Source organism: Mirounga leonina, unplaced genomic scaffold, assembly GCF_011800145.1.
Source record: "Mirounga leonina isolate KUSES-001 unplaced genomic scaffold, KU_Mleo_1.0 Mir_171, whole genome shotgun sequence".
Lineage (NCBI taxonomy): Eukaryota > Metazoa > Chordata > Mammalia > Carnivora > Phocidae > Mirounga > Mirounga leonina.
In genome coordinates, this window is record NW_023270436.1 from 17,558,038 (window position 1) to 17,579,655 (window position 21,618).

Consider the following 21,618-nt stretch of genomic DNA (forward strand, 5'->3'; position numbering starts at 1 on the left):
TGATGGTGAGGAGGAGGAGGATGATAGTGAGGATGATGATGGTGGTGTTGATGATCATGGTGATGGCAATGATAATGTTGGTGGTGATGTTGATGCTGGTGGTGGTGATGATAGTGTAATGATGATGGTGGTTGGTGGTGATGAGGGTGATGATGACCATGGTGACAGGAGGAGCTGACATTGGCCAAGGATTTACTCCGGGCCAGGCACCGAGCGAAGCACTTTACATATATGACCCATTTAATCTTCACATCAGTTCCAGTTGGAATTATTATGCTCATCTTCCCCTTTTTGCAGAAGAGAAACCTGAAGCACAGAAAGACTCAGTATCTTGTCCGGGGTCACACAGCTAAAAATTAGCAATGCTGGGTCCACAGCCAGGCAGTCTGGCCTCAAAGCACATATTCAGACCCATGACCTTGTGCTCCTCTCAGTAGAGCTGGTCAAACAAGAGACCTGAGGTGGGGCCTTCGGACCTTGTCTCCCTTCACACATGATGCTGATGGACAAAAACATTACATGCATCCCCGAAAGGCCCCAGATTCCCAACATGAGAGAGGGTTAATGTCTTAAACCCAAAATCTGGCTGGGGTAGGAGATCTAAGGAGGCAGTGGCTGGGGGGGGTGGGCAGGCAGTGGTTGGGGGCACTGGCTTTATTCCCAGGCTGATCTGGGCTCAACTCCCAGAGCTACAGTGTGGCCACTGTGTGACGCTGAGCAAGTCCATGTCCTCCTCTGCAACGGGGAGCTGGGACTGGGCCTGAACTAATAGCTGAGACAGGGACTAAATGGGACAGTGAACATCCAGGTCTTCGTATGGTGCCTGGCCCACGGTGAGCAATCAGACGTGCACTTTTATGTATTACTCTTCTTCTTACTGATGACTCTCCAGGACTCACTCTGCTTTCTCCCCAGTATTTTTTTGCTGGAGGAAACCAGCCCCTGCTGATGTGATAAACACCAGCTCACACTTCTGGAGAAAATTATGATTGATGCAAGAGGCCCATGATTGAAATTCTACAAAGATGACAACTCCCAGCAGGGGCTGATGAGAGCCTTAGAGGTAGCTCACAGAAGGGCCACCCAGGGCACTCCTTTAGTATTTTTATTTTGTCATTAACTTTTTTTGGAAACCCTTGTAGATTTACAGAAAAGTTGCAAATATAGTTGAGAGAGCTCCCACATACCCTTCATGCAGCTTCTCCTGGCGGTAACAACTCTCCCGGCCACCGTGCATTTGTCAAAACGAAGAAATGAACACTAGTGCCATGCTATTGGCTAAACCCCAGACTTGATTCAGATTTCACCGGTTTTTCCAGCAGTGTTATTGCAGGACACCATCCAGCCTACTAGATTGTGTTTGGTCTTTCCACATTTTTCAAAAACACTTCTTAGCATATCAATTATATCCTGATTTTTCTGAGCACACAAATAACACGTGTTCCTTTGGAAGGCACTTCAACACTAGAGAAAGATACAAAGTGGGAAAGTGAGTGCCATCCTCAAAGATGATCCTGTTAACAATTTGTGGACATTCAATTTTACTTCTCCTACATGGCGCGTGCACGCGCGCACGCACACACACACACACGCACACCTAATTTTATCAAAAGACCACTCTTACTGATGCATACCTCTCCCCAGTTACCTTTTTGACTTCACAATATAACGTGGACAGCTTTCTATCTAAGTGCAGTGGCATTTTGCTTTTATAAAGTCTTTCTTTCTTTCCTGACTATGGAAGCAATACATTGCTGAAGAGAGCTAAAATCTCATAGGATCGCTCCCTTCCTCTCTCCAAAGACAACAAAAATGCAACCGTAATGTAAAGTTTGGTATACATTCCATGCACCGACACAAACATCCATCCATATGCATACACATACACATAGGCATGTACATTTCCCAGAAGAGACTCATACTAAATATGCTGCGCATTTTGCTTTGTTTTCAAAAATTAATTAACAATATGTCGGGTGCATCTTCCTATATCTGCAGATTCTTTTTAACAGGCAGGTCATATTTCATAATGTGAATATATACACACGTATATATGATTACGATATATATAATAATTTATCTAACCAACCCCTGTTGACAGACTTTCTGGGTTTTGCCGTTTTCCCTTTTACAAACATTGTTGCCGTGGACTTTGTAGCAAGGTATCTCTTCACATTTGCAGGAGTGTTTCTCTAGGGTAACATTTCTAGAAGTAGTGTGTGCTGTCTTTACTAAGCTTGGCTTAGTAAGACTGCCCCCCAAACCCCTCACATGAGGATAAGTGCAGGATGCACTCATTCCTTCCCCCCTCTCTGTCTCCTTTCCAGATACTTTCATGGTGGAAGATGCAGTGGAAGCCATTGGGTTTGGAAAATTTCAATGGAAGCTGTCTGTTCTCACCGGCTTGGCTTGGGCAAGTATTTCTGGGGGTGGTGACCTCACATTCAGTCTCCAGGAAACCTCATGCTGCCCAGCTGGCTTCCGGGGGCCATAAGGAAGGACATAGTTCCCTCCACGTGGAGCCTTTGCTTGAATCAACAAAAGTTTATGTTTCGAGATCCTGGTGATCATGAAGATCTGCCCTTGGCAGGAGTTTGAGTGTAGCTGGCGATTGCCCTCAAGGTGGATTTGAAGTTTCTGGCTAAATTAAGTGGTGATTCTCAACCCTTTGGGACTCAGGGCTGCCATAAGATTATGATGTCGTCTGTGGAGCTCATCCTAGATAAACATGCACAAATAAAAATGTGCCTCCTGCTTCAAGAGTTTCATGATTCCTTGTTAAAAATCCCCTAATCCACCTCTAGCAAAGAACACATCTAGACCTTTAATACAATTGAAACTGACTTTTATGAATGCTGCAAGATGGTGACCAAACTACCTATTTTTTCAAATGAATCTCCAGTTTCCCCACATCATTGTCCCCCCTAATTTAAAAAGCCACCTGCATTATCCATCACATTCCCACAGCCATGCGGATCTGCTTCTGGTCTCTCATTTCTGTCTCGTCTCATAAAGGTACCACAATGTGTAATTACTGCGACTTCCTGGTGTGTGTTAATATATTAAAAGGTCGTCCTTGTTAAATATACTGACAGTTCTGCCTGAGGTTGATAAACCAAAGATAAACTGGTCTTTAATTGAGCTGAAGAGAAAAGATCATTGTCTCTCTACCTCTACAAAAGGTTTTTTTCAGATTTTAGAGATAGAATGTTTCCCCACTTCATTTGGGGAATGCCCCTATTGTTTTAAACACAGAAACACACAGAATGTTAAATGCCTACTTGTCAATTCCCACGTGGTACCACACTGTTTGAACTACCGGACCTTTCAGTGTGTATCAATGTGCAGAAGGGTGCTCAGCAGCCAGTGGAAGAGGGCGGTTCTGCATGCTCTCCCAGGGGTCATGGACTTGGGCGCAGCCGGCCCCAGCCCTAGGCAGATCCTGGCCTCACGATGTTTGCTTCCTCCCTGCAGATGGCCGATGCCATGGAAATGATGATCCTGAGCATCCTTGCACCCCAGCTACACTGCGAATGGCGACTCCCCAGCTGGCAGGTTGCGTTACTGACCTCGGTAGGCAGCCCTGCAGCTCTCCGGTCGTGTGGTCGTGCGTGTTCAGGACATCCCTTAGGGCCTTCTGTGGGGTGTCTCCCTCTCTTGCTGTTGCCAAGGGCTCAGCAGGGAAGAATTAAGCCCTGGTTGGAAACAATGGGGACCCCAGCTTCCTTTTACTCTGCTGTGCACCTTGCATATCCCGGCAGGTTTGCAGCCAACACTGCTCCACCCAGGGGACCCACGACCTGGGGTCCCAGACTTTCTGCTCAATTGCTGGGAAGTTGGAACCCACCTGCACATAAACCTCCAAACCTCACTTGATGGCAAAAAGGAGATGCCAGTTCCTCTCGCACGAGGGTGATCTGAGGATTGAAACAACACTGTGCCTGACACATAGTAGAGGTTTAATAAATGGTAGGGAGCGCTGCTCCCTGAATTAAGACTTGATGGAGAGTGAGAGAGAACCCTCAATATTTGTTAGGGGTGTCCAGCGGCAACCCTCTAAAAGGGAGGGGAACAGTCAGGCTGGATAAGAGGGTAATAATAATGGTACAAAAGCTAGTATTTCCTGAGCTCTTACAGTGCAAAGGGCTTTACATATATTGCATGCAATCTATGCATAATATATATTGTGCTCTTTAATCCTCACAACCCTAGGAGGTAGGTACTATTATTAGCTGAGGAAAATGAGGCACAGAGAGGTTAAGTCACTCACGAAAGGTCACACAGCCTAGCTACTGGCAGAGTACAGTCATTGTTAACCAGGAGCACCTCCCAGAATGCTATAACTGTTCTGGAATGGCTTGAGCACCTTCAGCAACCAGGCCTGATATCAGGACTGATACCCCCCCCCCCCCCCCCCCCCAAGCATACCCACAGGGCTGTATTTTTGCAGTGTGGAGCCTTTCTTGGCTGTAACAATGACCATTTACTGGCCAAGCTTCTGTGGGAAAGTTAGAGCGCAGCGGGAGTTGCTTTACCTGCATAATGTACATAAGGAGGATAAGAGGGACCCACATTGTTGTCATAGGAAATACGGTGCAAGGTTACCGTAATTACTGTGGTATAAACTGGTGTTCTGCTGTGCCTAGATCTCCTCCTCCAGGGAGGGAAAATGGGGGAATTGCGTGTTTGCGGGGAATGCTTAATTCTTCCAGGGTGCAGGGATATCCCTTAGCACATGATTAAGGCAACACTTCACCCCAAGACAGCAATCTTCAAACATTTTTGCTCTAGGTTATCTAGAAAAGAATTTTCTAAAAACTATGCAGGCCCCAGGACTCTCATAGATTTTAAAATGGATATTAAATGTCTTTATTTTACTCTTATTTATTTATTTTTTTTAAAGAATTTTTTATTTATTCATTTGAGACAGAGAGATACAGAGATAGAGAGAGAGAACAGGAGCAGTGGGGAGAGGCAGAGGAAGAGGGAGAAGCAGGCTCCCTGCCGAGCAGGGAGCCCGATGTGGAGCCTGATCCCAGGACCCTGGGATCATGACCTGAGTCGAAGGCAGACACTTAACCATCTGAGCCACTCAGGCACCCCTTATTTTTATTTTAAAAACTTTTTTGACCTTAAATGTTTTTATGTTTTTATTTTTTTAGAGTTTTATTTATTTAAGTCATCTCTACACCCAATGTGGGCCTCGAACTCACAATCCCGAAATCAAGAGTCGCATCCAGGCACCCCAATGTTAAATGTTTTTAAATTGCAGGTTGCAGATTCGATGATTTCTGGTGTATTGAAACATTTAAAAAATTGAGTAAAATTTCGTATCACTTTTTAAAATGTGCCCAATGGAATTGAAATACTTACCTGATACCTGCTGTCCTCTGTTTTAAAATAATATGAATAAGGTCTTCAGAAGTATTTGGAAATTTTGCCTTGTCTTCTTTTCTTCTTGGACTGGCATTTCCATTCCATATTTCCACATTTTATCATAGCAATGTTTTACTCTACTTGAAACCATGCCATTTATCACCTGTCAGAATTTTCTGGGACAGAATACATAAATTTTAAATTATTGCTTTTAATTTTCTGAGCTCATAAGGCTCTTAAGTGTTGACATTTTTCTCTTGCACTGAGTTATCATGATAGTTTTTAGTAATATGTAATAGATCAAAACAAGAAAGCATTACTTAAAAAAAAGAAAGAAAGAAAGAATTACTTTTGATAAATAATTGTTAAACACAAGTGAATTTTTATCAGGAATCTACCTTGTAATGAGTGGTGTGGAGCGTCTCCCAATTACATCCCGTATTCTTGGATGATGACTTTCTATTAAAGTGAGATAGGGCTTAGCAGCAATTCCTCTCCTATTTTTCATTTTTACTTTGTTTCATATAAAAATTGAGGGGGGACTGAAGGAGTCTTGTAATAACTCAATAAACTAATGCCACTTGGTTTTTTTTCAGCAACTTCCAAGTTATATGCTGAAGAGCACACAGCAACTGCTTATGAAAGGTTATTTTTAGTGATCTAATTTGCTGACAGCTTGATTAGGCTCTCTTTCAATTTGGTTAAAAATACTAAAAAGGAATTGGAAGCAAGATGACTCGCAAAAGGATTTGTAACTTGTCATTGGGGTCCCTTTGGAGGTGTCCTGGAGGGTTTAACCTCAAAGCATTGGCCTGTGACACGGTGGAGGTAGTGAGAAGCGAGAGGGGGTGGTTGAGAAAGGGACAGTGGGGCAGGGAACAGGCAAGACCCCTAGCCTGTTCTCAGGAAAGAGTCTGTATGGAAGTTGAGGACCTGGAAATTAATTCCTTTAAGAATAGCCATGTCTGGTTGGAGCGACCATCTCTGAGTAACCCCCATTTGCAACCCGCTGCCCCAGGTCATGCCTGCAGTTTGGGGGTCAGACAGCACTGGGCAGTGCCTTCACCTCTTTGGGCCTCAGTTGCCTTATCTGCAAAATGGGAATGATAATGGCACCCATCTTGTAAGGCCACCGCGAACATTAGGTAAGATGTGAGTACAAAGCATTTAGCGTGCTGTCCCACACTCGCAGAGGATAAGGATAGGACACAAGGATGAAAGCTCCACTCAGCCTTCCTTGGTTTAAGACCTGGCTCTACCCTCTCCCCCTGGGGTACTGAGCAGGTTTCTTAACCCCCTGAGCCTCAGGGTCCCCATCTATAAAATGGGTATGATAATTCAGACCTCATAGGCTCTGTTCAAAAATTAACAAGGTAACAGTGAATTGCGGGGCACACCGTGAGCACTCCGTGAGTGTTTCCTCTCACAAATAGCTTACAGTTCTCATCCCAACCTTCTGTCTTCTGTTTCTCGAACCCTCCAAACTCTACCTTTGATCTTATGGCGAGAAATTGGCAAGATGCCAGCTCCGTGGTTACACTGCCCGATTCCATCCCAGGCTGTACCACTTATACCTGTGTGACGCTGGCCAAGGGACGTCCCCCTGTGAGTCTCGGTTTCCTCTGTCACCTGGGGATAAGGTATCACCCACCCCACAGGATTGTTGTGAGGCTTAAACAATAACATGAAGCACACAGAACAGTGTTTGTACCTTCACAGGATCTCAGCCAATGTTGGCTCATTAGTGTTACTAGGATGTGATATGACAGGTTCACGTCATTGTTCCTTTTCTCTGCGATGCTACGTGTCACCGTCTAACAGACCCTGTCTTTCTATCCACAGGTAGTCTTTGTCGGCATGATGTCCAGCTCCACGCTCTGGGGAAACATCTCAGACCAGTACGGCAGGAAAACAGTAAGGCGACCTCTCCTAAGTGCATGTCCTCTGGGTTATCTCCATGGTGGCGTTGACAAGTAGGAAAACGGTGCTGCTTAGTACTGGGGAGGCCCAATGAGCTCTGTCGAAATGCAATGAGAAGACATTGCTCTGAGGCCGTGGACTCTCGAAATCACACATGCCTAGTGGGGCCCAAGCGTGTACGTTTCAGAATGCAGAAGAAGCTATCGGTGCCCACCCCGGTCCCCTTGGCACTCACCATTCCCTTACACGAGGCTGGGGGCAGTCAAGGGCTGGTAGATAAAGACGTCAACTTTCTGGCCCTAAATGAATCATCCCTCAATCCCAGCAGCATTGAACTCCGGGGCCCACCGTGGGAACCTGTCTGCCTTCCCCACTCCTCCTGGGATCACCATCTAAATAAACTGTTTGTCTAGAATTCTTGTGTCAGGGTCTGCTTTGGGGGAAGCCCAGCCTCAGATACGACATGAAATGGATTTGTAAACAAAAGGAAGGAGGGAACTTACAGGTCTGGCATCGCATTGAGCTCTTACTGTTTTATCGGTTTGTGACTTCATGGTCCCCTTTGTATTTCACACTGCTCTTGCTTTGCTAGGCTGCCCCTGGGTGCTTTGAATCCTTCAGCAGGTGAAGTTACAGTCCTCCAAGCTATAAACTTGGGCCTGATGGGAGAAAAGATCTCTGTAAATCTAGGCAAGCTCTACTTGGTTAAGTGCCCTGCTCAGGACTAATTGTGCAATTCTGAGTGATTGCACCCCCTGACTGCTTTATTATTCTCTTTCCTGGACTCTCCTCCTCAATCTGCAGCTTCTCCAGAGGCAGGGTGGCGTAATTGGTTACATGCCTGGGCTCTGGAATCAGGTGGATCTGGGTTCAGTCGTGACCCTGCCACTCCTGGCTGTGTGACCTTGGGCAAGTGAATTGACCTCTCTGAGCATCAATTTCCTCCTCTGTATAAAGAAAAAAATAACGGAGTCTACATTGGAGGGTTCGTTGAGAGCCTAGGTCTGAATGGCTTTGTACAATGCCAGGCACATCATAGGCACAGGACACGTGTGAACTGGATTGCAATGATGGCATTTCTGAGGAGTTCCCAGGGGGTGCTGATGCTGCTGGTCTGGGGCCCATACTTTGAGAACTGACTTAGACTCATGTAGATATCTAAACAAACTTAGGATTCTGTTAGGAAAGAAGAAGGGAGAGATGGATGCTGAGGAGGTAACAGGTGGGGTCCACTGTAACCAGCATGCCACAGACTGAAAATAACACAGTGCCTTGTATGTAGAACCCTGTACCAAGCATGATACATGCATCAGCTCACCCAAACCCAGGTACTATTATCAATCTGATTTTATGGAAGGGGAAACTGAGGCGCAGGGTGTGGGCAACTTGCCCAAGCCACGCAGTTTGTATGTCACACAGCCAGGTCTCACTCCTTCTAAGTCTAGACTCTTGCCTTAACCATGATGCTAAGGCTTGAATCTGTAGATGTTCAATCAATGTATGTAGGCTGGATGGATGGATGGATGGATGGATGGATGGATGGATGGTTGAACAGTGCAGTCCAGCTGCAGCCCCTCCCACTGTGGCTGGACAGGAAACACGTGGGCCAGCAGGCACCTGGGAGACACTGACTTATAAAACCACCAATAAGTGGCTGGGGCAGGACCAGAGGTGACCAGGCTGGGAAACCAACTGCAGCCATTATGGCGCAGAGGCTCCTGGTTGGTTTTAGAAGCTGCAGAGGTCAGTTGGGAAGACCTCTCCAGGCCTCCCAAAGAGAATAGAACCTGGGTGACTCTGGTTTTCAGGCTGTAGCTCTCTAAACTCTGTCCATACACCCCCTCCCACCCCCTTCCTTTTTCTGGAGGGTGTAAGTCATTGCGTCAGCAATTTTCTGGTTGGAAGATAGAACAGAGCCAGAGCTGGAGAGAGGGAGGGAGGGAGGAAGGAGGAAGGGTGGGAGGTATAGAAGAAAGGGTGGATAGAAGGGAGGGAGGTTAGAAGGAAAGGAATAAGGCAGGAAGGATGGGAGGGAGGATGGAAGGAAAGGAAGAAGGCAGGAAGGAAGAATGGGAGGAATGATGGAAGGAGAGGAAGAAAGCAGGAAGGCAGGAAGGAAGGGAGGGAGGAAGGAAAGAGAGGGAGGGAGGGAGGAAAGGGAAGCCCTCTTAAAATAAAGCAGAGCCATTCTTGGGTGGCACTTCGGCATTGAAAACTGCAAATGTGTGGCTGAGGCTGGACCTAACGTTAGCCTTTGCAGTTTTAAAATAATCAAAGGAGAAAGCTCTTCTAAAGTCTTCACGTGGCCTCTTCCTGTGCAGACTGGGCATGGCGTGGACGACTTGTCCCTCTATCTCTGCCTAAAAACGTTTTTTATTTACTTGCTCTTGAGGCAAACATGCATATGCACACACAAAAATGCAGGAACCCGTCACAAGGAACTTTACTGTGCCCCAGATTCTGTTACCCAATTGCTGAATCATGAAGCCATGAGGAATACAGGGGGGAAGGAGTGAAAATAGCCTGCATTTGGAGCCTGGGTCTGCCACTAGGTGACTAAAGCAAGTTACTTCCCCTTCTTGGGGCCTTAGTTTCCTTATTTATGTCAGGGGAGATTGGATTAGTAATAGCTGATAGTAACAGCTACCATTTATTGAATTCCTGAAACTAAAGGGCAAATGGGTTTGTTGTCCCCTGTGTGTCTGTTGGACTTGAGGAGTGGGAAGGCTCAGTGGGACAGTGCTGTGATCGATTAGTGATGTCTGCCAGGGGCGGGAGGGTGGCCAGGTGAGTGCAGTAAACCCCATGTGGAAGGTGGCTGTGCCTGTTTTGCTCCCCGTGGTGGCCCCGGGCACCTGGCAGAGCACCTGCCTTATAGCAGACACTCCATAAATACTTCTCGAGTGGCCGAGCTGGATGGATGAAAATCAGATCTCCTTGTTGCCACTCTCTGCCGCTCTCATCCTCTCCAGACCAGCAAGGGACTTTACTGATGAGTGATCTCTGTTTACTGATGAGTGTTCTCTGTTTACCGAGAAGCCCCAAAAGGTCCTTAGCTTACGATCCTGACATCCTTCGGAAGAGCGTGCTCATTCTGCCACTAACGTCAGTCGTGCCTACGGTGTTCCCAGGAGGTATGGGATGTAGATGTCTTCGTTTTATGATGAGAAAACTAGAGCTCAGATTTTAAAACGATTCCTAGATGGGTTTTCAGTAATGCCATTTACTGAATCTTGTGAGTTCTGAACATATTTTGGCAACTTCTAGAACAGTAATTCTCGCTGGGGGAGGGAGTGGGCAGATTTTTGTCTCCCCCTTCCTCCCGGGGGGACACTCAGCAATGTCCGGAGATGGTTTTTTTGGGTTGTCACAATGGAGGGGAGGGGTGCTCCTGGCACCTAGTGAGTCAGAGATTCTGCTCGATTTCCCAAAGTCCACAGGACGTTCCAAACTGTGAAGGGCATCAGGTTTGAGAAACCAGGCCTCAGGGTGAATGCACAGGTGATGCCAAGTTGCACTATTGTGGAGAGTTCATTCTGCATCATCTTATTGCATCACCTGGGACTGCTCCGCCCTAATTTCCTATTTACCTCCGGTGCTCATTTGGACAAATGAAATGCTCACGTGCCATCCTTGTGAAAGCATGGACTCTGAGGTCAGACTGCCAAGGTTCAAATCCTGGCTCCTCTACAGGCAGGCTGCATGACCCTGAACAAGTTACTCAACCTCCCTGTGCCTCAGTTTCCTCATCTGTTAGTCAGATAATAATAGTATCCCTTCCATAGAGGCGTTCTAGGAGTCAATGGGCCTTTGCACGGAAAGCTCTTGTCCCAGAGGAAATAATTCATAAATGCCCATTATAGTTTTTATCATTTGCCAAGCGCATGACAATAAATGGCCATGCCAGTGTTAAAATGCAGGTGTGTCTGGCTCCAGAGACCTCATCCGTGGCTGCTGGGAGACATAACTGAATTGTACCCCCGAGTTCAGTTGAGCAGTTCAACATTCATCCATTCCAAACAGATGAAGCCTAAGAGGGTGCCTATAGAGTGGTCCTCTAGCTCTCCCGACCGGAGAGAAGAGAAAAGCGCCCCCAGACTGCAGGGCCCCCTCTTCCCTGCAGGGAATTCTGGCCCAACCACAGGGAGGATGGATCAGGTTCTAATTATAAAGCTTCTGTAGAACTCCTCCAGAAACAGAGGGTGAGCCTGGCAGCTGGCGAGCTTTAGCAAGTGCCAAGAATCTCCTCCTAGCTCCTTGATCTGCCTCCGCCCAGCTGGGAAGCTTCTGGGAGGGAGTCCACTGCATGACTCTGCAAGGGACTCACGTAAGGGGTTAGAACTCAGTGGGCCACTTTGATTCCTACAGAAGCTTCTACACCCTGGGGGCTTATGGCAGCCTCACAAAGGAAGGGCAGCTGTGGGTGTGTGGCCTTGCCGGGATGAAGATGCTCCATCCCCTCCGTCGAGCGAGGGAACCTTAAGCAAATTGTTTCACTGCTCTGAGCCTCAGTTTCCCCATCTGTAAAATCAGGTTGACAAGAGCAATAGTTCAGAGGGTTGCTGGGAGGGTTATATGAGAAATGGAGGTAATGCACTTAGAACAGTATTTACTGACCCATGGTTAGCCCATGATCAATGGTAACTATTATTGGCTTCGGCTCAAAGAAGAAACATTTCGGAATATGATCAGGTCTCTAGCTAGTTCAAAAGCTATAGGTTCATGTTATCTGTAAGGAGGGAAAGGGAGGTGGCTGGCAGGCAACAGGCCTCTCCTCTCAATATTTTGAAGATCCCCAGGCCTCCTTGCCCCATGACTATTTTCCTTTTCCTGGGCATGCCCAGAGGACACGAGGGGCGCAGAGCTGACAGCCTTCCGGGGGTGAGTAATGCTCATGATCATAACATCAGCATGCTCCTTTTGGAGGCTGCAGACCTGGCACCCAAGTGGTGGCAAGACCTTCAGCTTCTTGGAGCAGAAGCTTGAAGCCTTTCCAGGCTACAGGTTGTAAACCAGTGAGCCATGAACCTAACATGGTCTACAGATGTGTTTTATTTAACCCATGCAACGCTGTACAGGATTTTGAATCAGCTGCCTCTGTTTAAAAAATAATGTATTATTCATAAAAATAAAGAGTTGTGGGTTGTCTTTTTTTTTTTTTTTAATTGAGCTATCTGGCAACCCGAGATCCACATTCTGTGATGGCAACTTTTGGCTAGGGCTGAGTAGAGGCTGACAACACAGGCCAAGTTCTCTTGCATCCACCCATACCCACCTGTCCTTGCTGCATGACACCATCATGTATGTTCTCTGTCAGAGGCAATGGGAGCCATCAAAGGCCCAGGAGGAGGGGAGTGGCTCGTTCAAAGTACGCCATCGGGGTTGGAAGTTCTGACTCCAGGTTTGACTCTGCTGATCCTGGACAAATCACTCAACTACTTTGACCCTCACTGGGCTAATTTGTGAAATAGGACTGGAAATAGCAGCCTCTTTCCACGGGCTGCTGTGAGGACCCAGCATAATGATGGGACAGCGATTTACAAAACGGGAATGAAAGGTCCATGAAGTCAGAGACTCTGGCTGTCACCTTCCCTGCTATAGCCCAAGACAAGGTCCAGTGTTTAGCAAACAGCAGGCACTCAATGTATGCCAGGCCTGTGACAGGTGCTCAATACATGCGTATGGAACAAATGATTGAATGAATGATGCATATCGTCCATTTAGTGCTAGGCGCACAGCAGGTGTCTAATACATGTATATGGAATGAATGAATAACATATGGCATCATTCCTAGTGCCTGGCATACAGCAGGCACTTGATATATGTTTACTGTTAAATGAATAATTGAATGAGCAATTTTTTTGACTTTTTTTTTTAGTTTTTTTTATTCTTATGTTAATCCCCATACATTACATCATTAGTTTTACATGAAGTGTTCCATGATTCATTGTTTGTGCATAACACCCAGTGCTCCATGCAAAATGTGCCCTCCTCAATACCCACCACCAGGCTAACCCATCCTCCCACCCCTCTCCCCTCTAGAACCCTCAGTTTGTTTTTCAGAGTCCATCGTCTCTCATGATACGTCTACCCCTTCGATTTCCCCTGCTTCATTCTTCCCCTCCCGCTACCTTCTTCTTTTTTTTCTTAACGTATATTGCATTAAGCAATTTTTAATGAATGCATAATGTCTGTGCTTCTATCTCTGGAGTCTGGCATACAGGGAATGCTCGGTAAATGAATATGGAAGGAAGAAAAGGAGAGAGGAAGAGAGGGGTGGGGGGGAGGAGGGGCCAACAATCTGAAAGGCAGGACAGATGTTAAGCAGAATGACAAGTGTGGTTAATAAAAAGCTCAAAAGCCCAGGAGACATTTCTGCAGAGTCCAGAGCGGTGCTTGGATGGGGCTTGCTGGCCGTGCCAATGTCTTTGCGTAGCCATGATGATACTCACAAATGGTTGCTGAGTCCACATGTCCCGGCCAGCTGGAAAGCCCTGGCATCAGCAGGCAAATGCAGAGCCAGATGCAGTCTGCTGTGACCCTACAGAATAGGTCACATGCAGGTCTTTGTTGCCTGGCATGGGGTCACGCGGAAACCCCAACGGGATGACGCAGCTCCCAGGCAGTCCCTGGAGGGAGGCTTAGCTCTCAGGTGCCAGTCTTGGTGCCCTCTTCTCTCTCTTCTCCTCTCCTCCTGCTCTGTTTTCCCTCTTTTCATTTTCTCTGCTGCTAATGATGTCCTATTTCTTTTTTTTCCCCCTAAGATTGTATTTATTTATTTGAGAGAGAGAGTGAGGAAGAGAGAGAGAAGGAGCAGGGGGAGGGGCAGAGGGAGAAGGAGAAGCAGACTCCCAGCTAAGCAGGGAGCCCAATGCGGGGCTCCATCCTGGGGCGCCAGGATCATGACCTGAGCCGAAGGCAGACCCTTAACTGACTGAGCCACCCAGGTGTCCCTAATGATGTCCTATTTCTGATTCAAGACTCCTTGGATTCCAAGGAAGCAAACCCCTCTTAAGTTAGCTTAAGCCAAAAGAAAGGAAGTAAGTATATATGGCAAGTTACTGATTTCATAGTTATGCATTTTAGGGGTGCAGAAATGCCCTAGCCTTTAATAATTTGTTATGTACTTAATATTGATCTCTATACCCATTTCATTAAAAAAACAAAACAGGGCACCTGGGTGGCTGAGTCGGTTAAGAGGCCAACTCTTGATTTCAGCTCAGGTCATGATCTCAGGGTGGTGAGGTTGAGCCCTGGGTCAGACTCCACCCTTGGCGAGGAGTCTGCTTGGGATTCTCTCCCTCTCCCTCTGCCTCTACCCCCACTGTGTGTTCTCTCTCTGAAATAAATCTCAAAAATAAAATAAAATAAATAAAATCTTAACAACAACAAACCTGGGCACCTGGGTGGTTTAGTCGGTTGGGCGTCAGATTCTTGATTTTTGGCTCAGGTCATGATCTCCATGCTCAGTGGGGAGTCTGCTTGAGATACTCTCTCCCTCTCCCTCTGTCCCTCCCCCCCACTCCCGAGTGCTCTCTCTCTAAAATAAATAAATAAAATCTTTAAAAAAAACCCCTCAAATGCATGTTTTTGAAAAAGGAAACTTTATAGAGAGTCTTAAATAGGAAATCTAGCAATTGCCCTAAATAGGAAATATCTGCAAAAATAAATAGGGTGAAAATAAAACAATGTTACTAAATTCTAGTTGGTTACAGTTGCCCCTCTGCCCTGTTTGTTAAAAAGAGAGCTTAGTGAGTGTTTAAAAAGGTGTTAAACCAGTTAGAATGGCAAAAATGGACAGGAAAGAAACAACAAATGTTGGAGAGGTTGTGGAGAAAGGGGAACCCTCTTACACTGTTGGTGGGAATGCAAGTTGGTACAGCCACTTTGGAAAACAGTGTGGAGGTGCCTTAGAAAATTAAAAATAGAGCTACCCTATGACCCAGCAGTTGCACTACTGGGTATTTACCCCAAAGACACAGATGTAGTGAAAAGAAGGGCCACATGCACCCCAATGTTCATAGCAGCAATGTCTGCAATAGCCGAACTGTGGAAAGAGCCGGGATGCCCTTCAACAGATGAATGGATAAAGAAGATGTGGTCCATATATACAATGGAATATTACTCAGCCATCAGAAAAGATGAATACCCAACTTTTACATCAACATGGATGGGACTGGAGGAGATTATGCTAAGTGAAATAAGTCAAGCAGAGAAAGTCAATTATCATATGGTTTCACTTATTTGTGGAACATGAGGAATAACATGGAGGACATTAGGAGAAGGAAGGGAAAAATGTGTGGGGGGAATTGGAGGGAGAGATGAACCATGAGAGACTATGGACCTGAGAAACAAACAGGGTTTTAGAGGGGAGTGGGGAGGGGGGATTGGTTAGCCCGGTGATGGGTATTAAGGAGGGCACGTACTACCTGGAGCACTGGGTGTTATATGAAAACAATGGATCGTGGATCACTACATCAAAAACTAATGATATATTGTATGGTGACTAACATAACATAATAAAATTAAAAACTACAAAAATAAATAAATAAAAAGGTGTTAAAGACAGACTAGCTCCACATGGATTCTTTCTCTTGGACTTAATCAGAAGAATAATGATTGAAATGAAAAAGAAATCACTTTCTTGCAAGCTAATGCAAGTTATTTAAAATATTCCCTCTCCCACTTAAAATCATTTTCCAAGAGACTGGAAATCACCTGGCAGACCTACAGATTTCTTCTCTTGTCCCTTTTAATTCATTTAAGTTTATATAAGTAATCTCTACACCCAGCATGGGGCTCAAACTCACAACCCTGAGATGAAGAGTCGCATGCTCTTCCGACTGAGCCAGCCAAATTTAAATTTTAAATCTAAAATCAGTGTGCTTTACACTTTCCTCCTGAAGTGTCCCCAGGGGGATAGGAGAATGAACTCAAAGCTGGATCTGGGAGAATTACTGCAGAGAGAGACCTGCCCAGACACCATGTTGCAGGTCTAAAATCCATGTAAAATTTGTGTTCTACTCCATAATATGTTGGGTGTTCATTTTGATATAAAAATAACATGTTAAATTGTATTCACCCTTAATTTTTTCTCAATCTCTAAGAGTAATTAACACTGCAGGAATATGCATGTTTGTCTTGTAGCATTGTGTCCTTAGGTGGTTCTCAACCCATCAAAAGCAATGTTCCTTTTACTTAGAAATTGTTATGAGAACTTTTAATAATGCCCCTTAATTATCCAGAAATAATTTCAAAAATAAAGTAGGCACTTGTATAATCTTTAAAAGAAACCAGGTATAAAAAAAATAAAATAATAAAATAAATCAGGTATAATGCCCCAAGTATGATATGATGGAGGATTTTTTTTAAAGGAGGCAATTAATTAAATAAGGTTTATTTTCAATATGCAAATATGCATGCACAATTGCCTAGATAATAAAAGGAAGTAGTTAATATTTGTCCCTGATTATAAATAAGCTTATATTTAACTGAATTTTGTTGATGTTTTTTTCTTTATATTTGACATTTTGAAATAGATTTAGATCAGTCTATTCATAGATACACATAGAAACCCAGTGAATGCAGACAGATACTGAAGTGTTCCCTCAGTGACTCAAATACCATATGCAGTGTTGCTGTTAACATGGCTTTCTGAAATGATGAGCAATTTTGTAAGTTCCAGATCAAAGCACACAAAAACTTCCTTTGATTTACCTAGAAGTTGCATTCCCGAAAAATTAAGTGTATATTCAAACTATGCCCCTCCCCCAAATCTTATTTCTATATAAAATAGAGTGAAGGTCAAGGTGCAGATAATCATAGAGTTTTCACCTGCATTGAGAGTCAAGTAGAAAGTTCCATTTGCGATGGTGCAGGATGCAAGACAAGTCTTTATTGAGTCTCGTGCACTGTGGGGCATCTAACATCTCAGGGCCCTATATATTAAATGCCAATCATTGGGACAACCAAGAATGTCCCACAGTTTCCCCACACCACCCGCCCTCAGGGGTTGGCAGCATCCCACAGAGAATCCCTGGTATTCCCTTGCCTGTGTGGATTACTGTTTAGCATGACCCCATTGATGGCTTTCAACAGGTTCAGGGGCCATGTGGCTTGGCAGTGTTGAGAAGCCCAGTGACTTGGTGTCTTCCTTCTCTGCAGGGGCTGAAGATCAGCGTGCTCTGGACTCTGTACTATGGCATCCTCAGTGCTTTCGCGCCCGTGTACAGCTGGATCCTGGTGCTTCGGGGCCTGGTGGGCTTCGGGATTGGAGGGGTCCCCCAGTCGTAAGTAAATGCCCAGCTCTGGCCATCCAGCAAGACAGCCAGTCAGCTATGTTCATGGCCTTGGGGGGGATGCAGAGATGGTACACTTGGGCTTCTGGTATCACGAGGTAAAATGCAGCCAGAGAGGACTACCGTTATCAGAATTGTAATGATTGACAGTACAAAAGCAACACCATAGGGGCACCAGGCTGGCTCAGTCACTGGAGCATGTGACTCTCGATCTCGGGGTTGTAAGTGCGAACCCCATATTGGGTGTAGAGGTTACTTAAACATAAAATCTTAAGGGGCACCTGGGTGACACAGTCAGTTAGGCATCTGACTCTTGGTTTTGGCTAGGGTTGTGATCTCGGGGTCCTGGAATTGAGCCCCATATCAGTCTCCGTCCATATTCAGTGTAGAGCCTGCTTGGGATTCTCTCTCCCTCTGCTCCTCCTATTCCTGCTCTCTCTCTCTCTTCTCTCTCTCTTTCAAATAAATAAATCTTTTAAAAGATAAAATAAAATCTTAAAAAAACCCCAACACAATAGCTGGAAGGTCATAAATGTGAAATAATAATAAAAATTAATAGATCTAGCATTGATTGGACATTTTTCTTGGACATTTCACAGCAGCCCCGGGAGGTATGTGTTTATCAAGTGATTGTAATCTCCATTTTACAGTTGAAACCGAGACTCAATGGGTGAGATCATTTGCCCAAGTCATATGGTATGTAGTGGAAATAAGAACCCGAGTCTGTCTGCCTACTGCATCCATGCTCTTAACCATCATGAGGGGAACAAGGCCCCCCACCCCGCTCTAACCTAAGCTCAAGGCAGGGGTGGGCATAACCATATGCAAATCAAGTGTTAGTTTGTTGGTGCTTTTGTCAAAGTACTGAGTAGTCACAGTTGTAGGAATAAGTTACTCTGTCCTGGGAGATTGGCAGACAATGGCATGTGGGCTGTATCCAACCTGCTGACTGGTTTTATAAAGTTTTATTGGAACACAGACACACCCATCATTTACATATTAACTATGCCCATTTTCATATACAGCCACAGAGTTGAGTAGTCCCAGTAGAGAAAATATTTACTATCTGGCCCCTAGACTATTTCATTTAATCCCCCCAAAATATCCTAAATAAATTATATTATTCATCCCATTTCACAGAAACTGAAGCACAGAGAGGTAAAGTGACTTGCCCCGGGTGACACAGCCAGGAAGAGGCAGAGCTAGAATCTGAACTCAGGCCTTCTAACTCCAGAGCCGAGGCTCTAACAATTGCATTGTACTGCCTTTCTATTAAGGATGTAAAGGATTGGGAAAGACCCAGAGGCAGATTGGGGATGATGTGGGATATTTCATAGGAAGGGACCTGAATGAAAAGAGGAAGCCATAGCTGAGTCCAAGGAAGGCTAATGGTCCATTCTGGTTAGTTTGTTGCGGTGAGATATGTGAGAACTAAAAGCTGAGGTTGGACAGGTAGACCAGGGCAAGCTTCCTAGAGGTCTTAAATGCCAGGCCAAAGGGATTGCCTATAGGCAGTGGGGAGCCACTGAGAGTTCTTGAGCAGGGGAGGTACTTTAGAAGTATTAATCTGGCAATGCTGGGTAGGGTGAGTTGAAGGTAAGGAATAATAATTCCTGTTGCAATAATTTAGGGAAATTTCCCACAAGGACCAGTTTATTCATTTATTCAACCAGTATTTCTTGAGCACCTACTATGGCACTGGCCTAGTACTAGATGCTGGGGATACAGCAGTGAGCAAGACAGGCATGGTCCCTGTTATAGGTGGGGATCTCGGAAAACAGAATGTGAGATGGAGATTAGTGTGCAAGTGGTTATTGAGATCAACACCGGCAAGGAAGTGAGTAAAGCTTGAATGGGCAGAGGGAGGAGTTGAGCACAGCGGACCCTGTAGGGGTTCCAGAGCTGGGATGGCTTCTTAGAGTTATTCCAAAATGAGGCATGGGAGCTGGACTTTTGTACCTTCACATCAGCCACATTGGACATGGGCTGCCCTCAAGGAGGGAGCATGACCTTGGGCAAGGCAGCTGCTTTGGGTCAAGAAATTCCTGCCAGGGACCCAATTCTGAGCTCTTAGCAGGTAACATTCCTAGTCATTCCAGAGGGACTGTGTGCCTCCGTCCTGAAGGGTGAGTCCAGGTGGTACATCACAGCGCCCGCCACAGCCCACCCCTTGCACCTCTTGGATCCCCTTGCTTCATATAATAAGCCCATCCCATCTGGGAACAGTTTCTCCAGGATTCTGGTTGGTCTTTTCCCTGAAGACTTAAAAGAGGATGGCTAGTGGGATAAACTAAAGTCCCTGGTATTGCTGTTGGTCTCCCAGCTACCACTGATGCCCAGTATGTCCCTCCCTTGCTACTCATTCTAGGTTCCCATCACCTCTGGCCAGCACTTCTGCGATCGAGATGGTTTACCCGGTGGGATGATCCAGACCCCATGCCTGAGTCACCGTGTCCTTCCCAGGCTGTAGCTGCTGCTTGTCCATTTAACACCAAAATTGGACAGGGGGTTACCAAAAAATGTCCAGTGTATCATCTGGGTGCCCCATTAGATAACAGCAGCCCTACCACCTCCTGATGCTCAGGGTCAACTCCTCAGACAGAATGCTAACTCTCTTTCTTGATACAAGGAACCCAAAGTTACTAAGTGGGAGACTTTGCCTAAAGTTGAATGGGATTCTTGCAGGGAAAGAATCCCCTGGGGGAAGCATGCCCTCTCCTGGAACCAGGACCTCTAACCCCACACGTGGGGCAAGTACAAATTCCTCCTTCAACCCTTTGATTTCAGAATGACATATTCCTTCTACATTGCACATATGATGGGGATTGATTTAAGGGTATATTGTGTCCTGCAAGACAGTATCCCATCCTCATAGAGCATCATCTCTAAGCCGATGCCTCCGTGGCACATTCAAGAGGCTGCTCCATCCCCCTGTCAGGCCAGCAGCTGCAAAGTACCATAAGATATGATAGGACCAGTGGATTCCATGGTCCTATACCCACTGCTGCATCTCCTTTGTTATGTATCGGCTCCCTTGGTCCCAAGCACTGTAATGTGGGATTCTGTGTCAATGAGTCAAATACTTGGAAAGCCCTCAGGTAGTGGTGCTATCTGGGCCCCGTGGGCAGGAAAGGCAAACTGATACCCAGAATATGTGCCAGTTCCATCAAGATGAGTCACTGCTCCTTCCACAATGGAAGATGTCCAGTATAAATAATTCGCCATCACATGACATGGGATGGCTCCATCCTGGGGCTCTGCGTTGGTCTCTGTTGGGGCAGATGTGCGTTGGTGCCCGAGGATCTGGCCCAATTGCCTCTCGAGGGTTAACAGTTCACTGACTGGCTTCTTGAGCCTGTTGAGTGTCACTGTTGGGCAAGACTGGGAGAGGGCACGTAGAAGAGTAAGGCTAATGCTGAAGTAGCATGACTTGATCATGACTACCAGATTCAAATCCTGACTCTGTCACATAACAGCTGTGTGCCCTTAGGCGAGTCACTAAACCTTTCTGTGCCTCAATTTCTTTATCTCTAAAATGGGGATAATAGCATACCTACATCATGGGGTCACTTAGAATATTACATGACAACACATGTGAGGTGCCCAGGACAGTGCCCAGCAGAGCGCTCAGTGAATGTTAGCACGTGTCGGGTCTGTCAAAGGCTGTGAAGCTCAGATGTCAGTGTGATGGATGTTGGACTCCATGGGTAATTATGGAAAGAGTAAATGGGGACGGGAGATATACTCACATGGAGTGAACACAGGAACAAATCCCCAGACTCTTTCTGCCACTTAGAGGCTGGAAGAGCATCAAGTGGCATGCAGTTCTCTCCAGTCCTTCCTTCCCTATTCGTTATTGATCCCTCCATGGCTCTGTAGAGTAGACATCTGACATACACTCCTGGACCTAGGATGGGCTTAAAAACCACCGGAGCTTGAGGCAGAGGCCATTAAGCCAAGCCCATAAATCTGGGCTGGCAGGAGCTTGTGGCCAATGTCATCCACGCCTGGACCAACTCCAGGA

General features: G+C 45.9%; 1 protein-coding gene across 1 annotated transcript in view; it reads left to right on the plus strand.

Annotated features, from left to right (window-relative positions):
• SVOP (SV2 related protein) overlaps nt 1-21,618 on the plus strand; it is a 51,923-nt gene that overhangs the window by 501 nt on the left and 29,804 nt on the right. The window contains exons 2-5 of the mRNA XM_035016719.1: nt 2,328-2,413; nt 3,475-3,573; nt 7,219-7,290; nt 17,461-17,585. Of these exons, the coding sequence (XP_034872610.1) occupies nt 2,328-2,413; nt 3,475-3,573; nt 7,219-7,290; nt 17,461-17,585 (382 nt within the window). The remainder of the gene's footprint in view (nt 1-2,327; nt 2,414-3,474; nt 3,574-7,218; nt 7,291-17,460; nt 17,586-21,618) is intronic.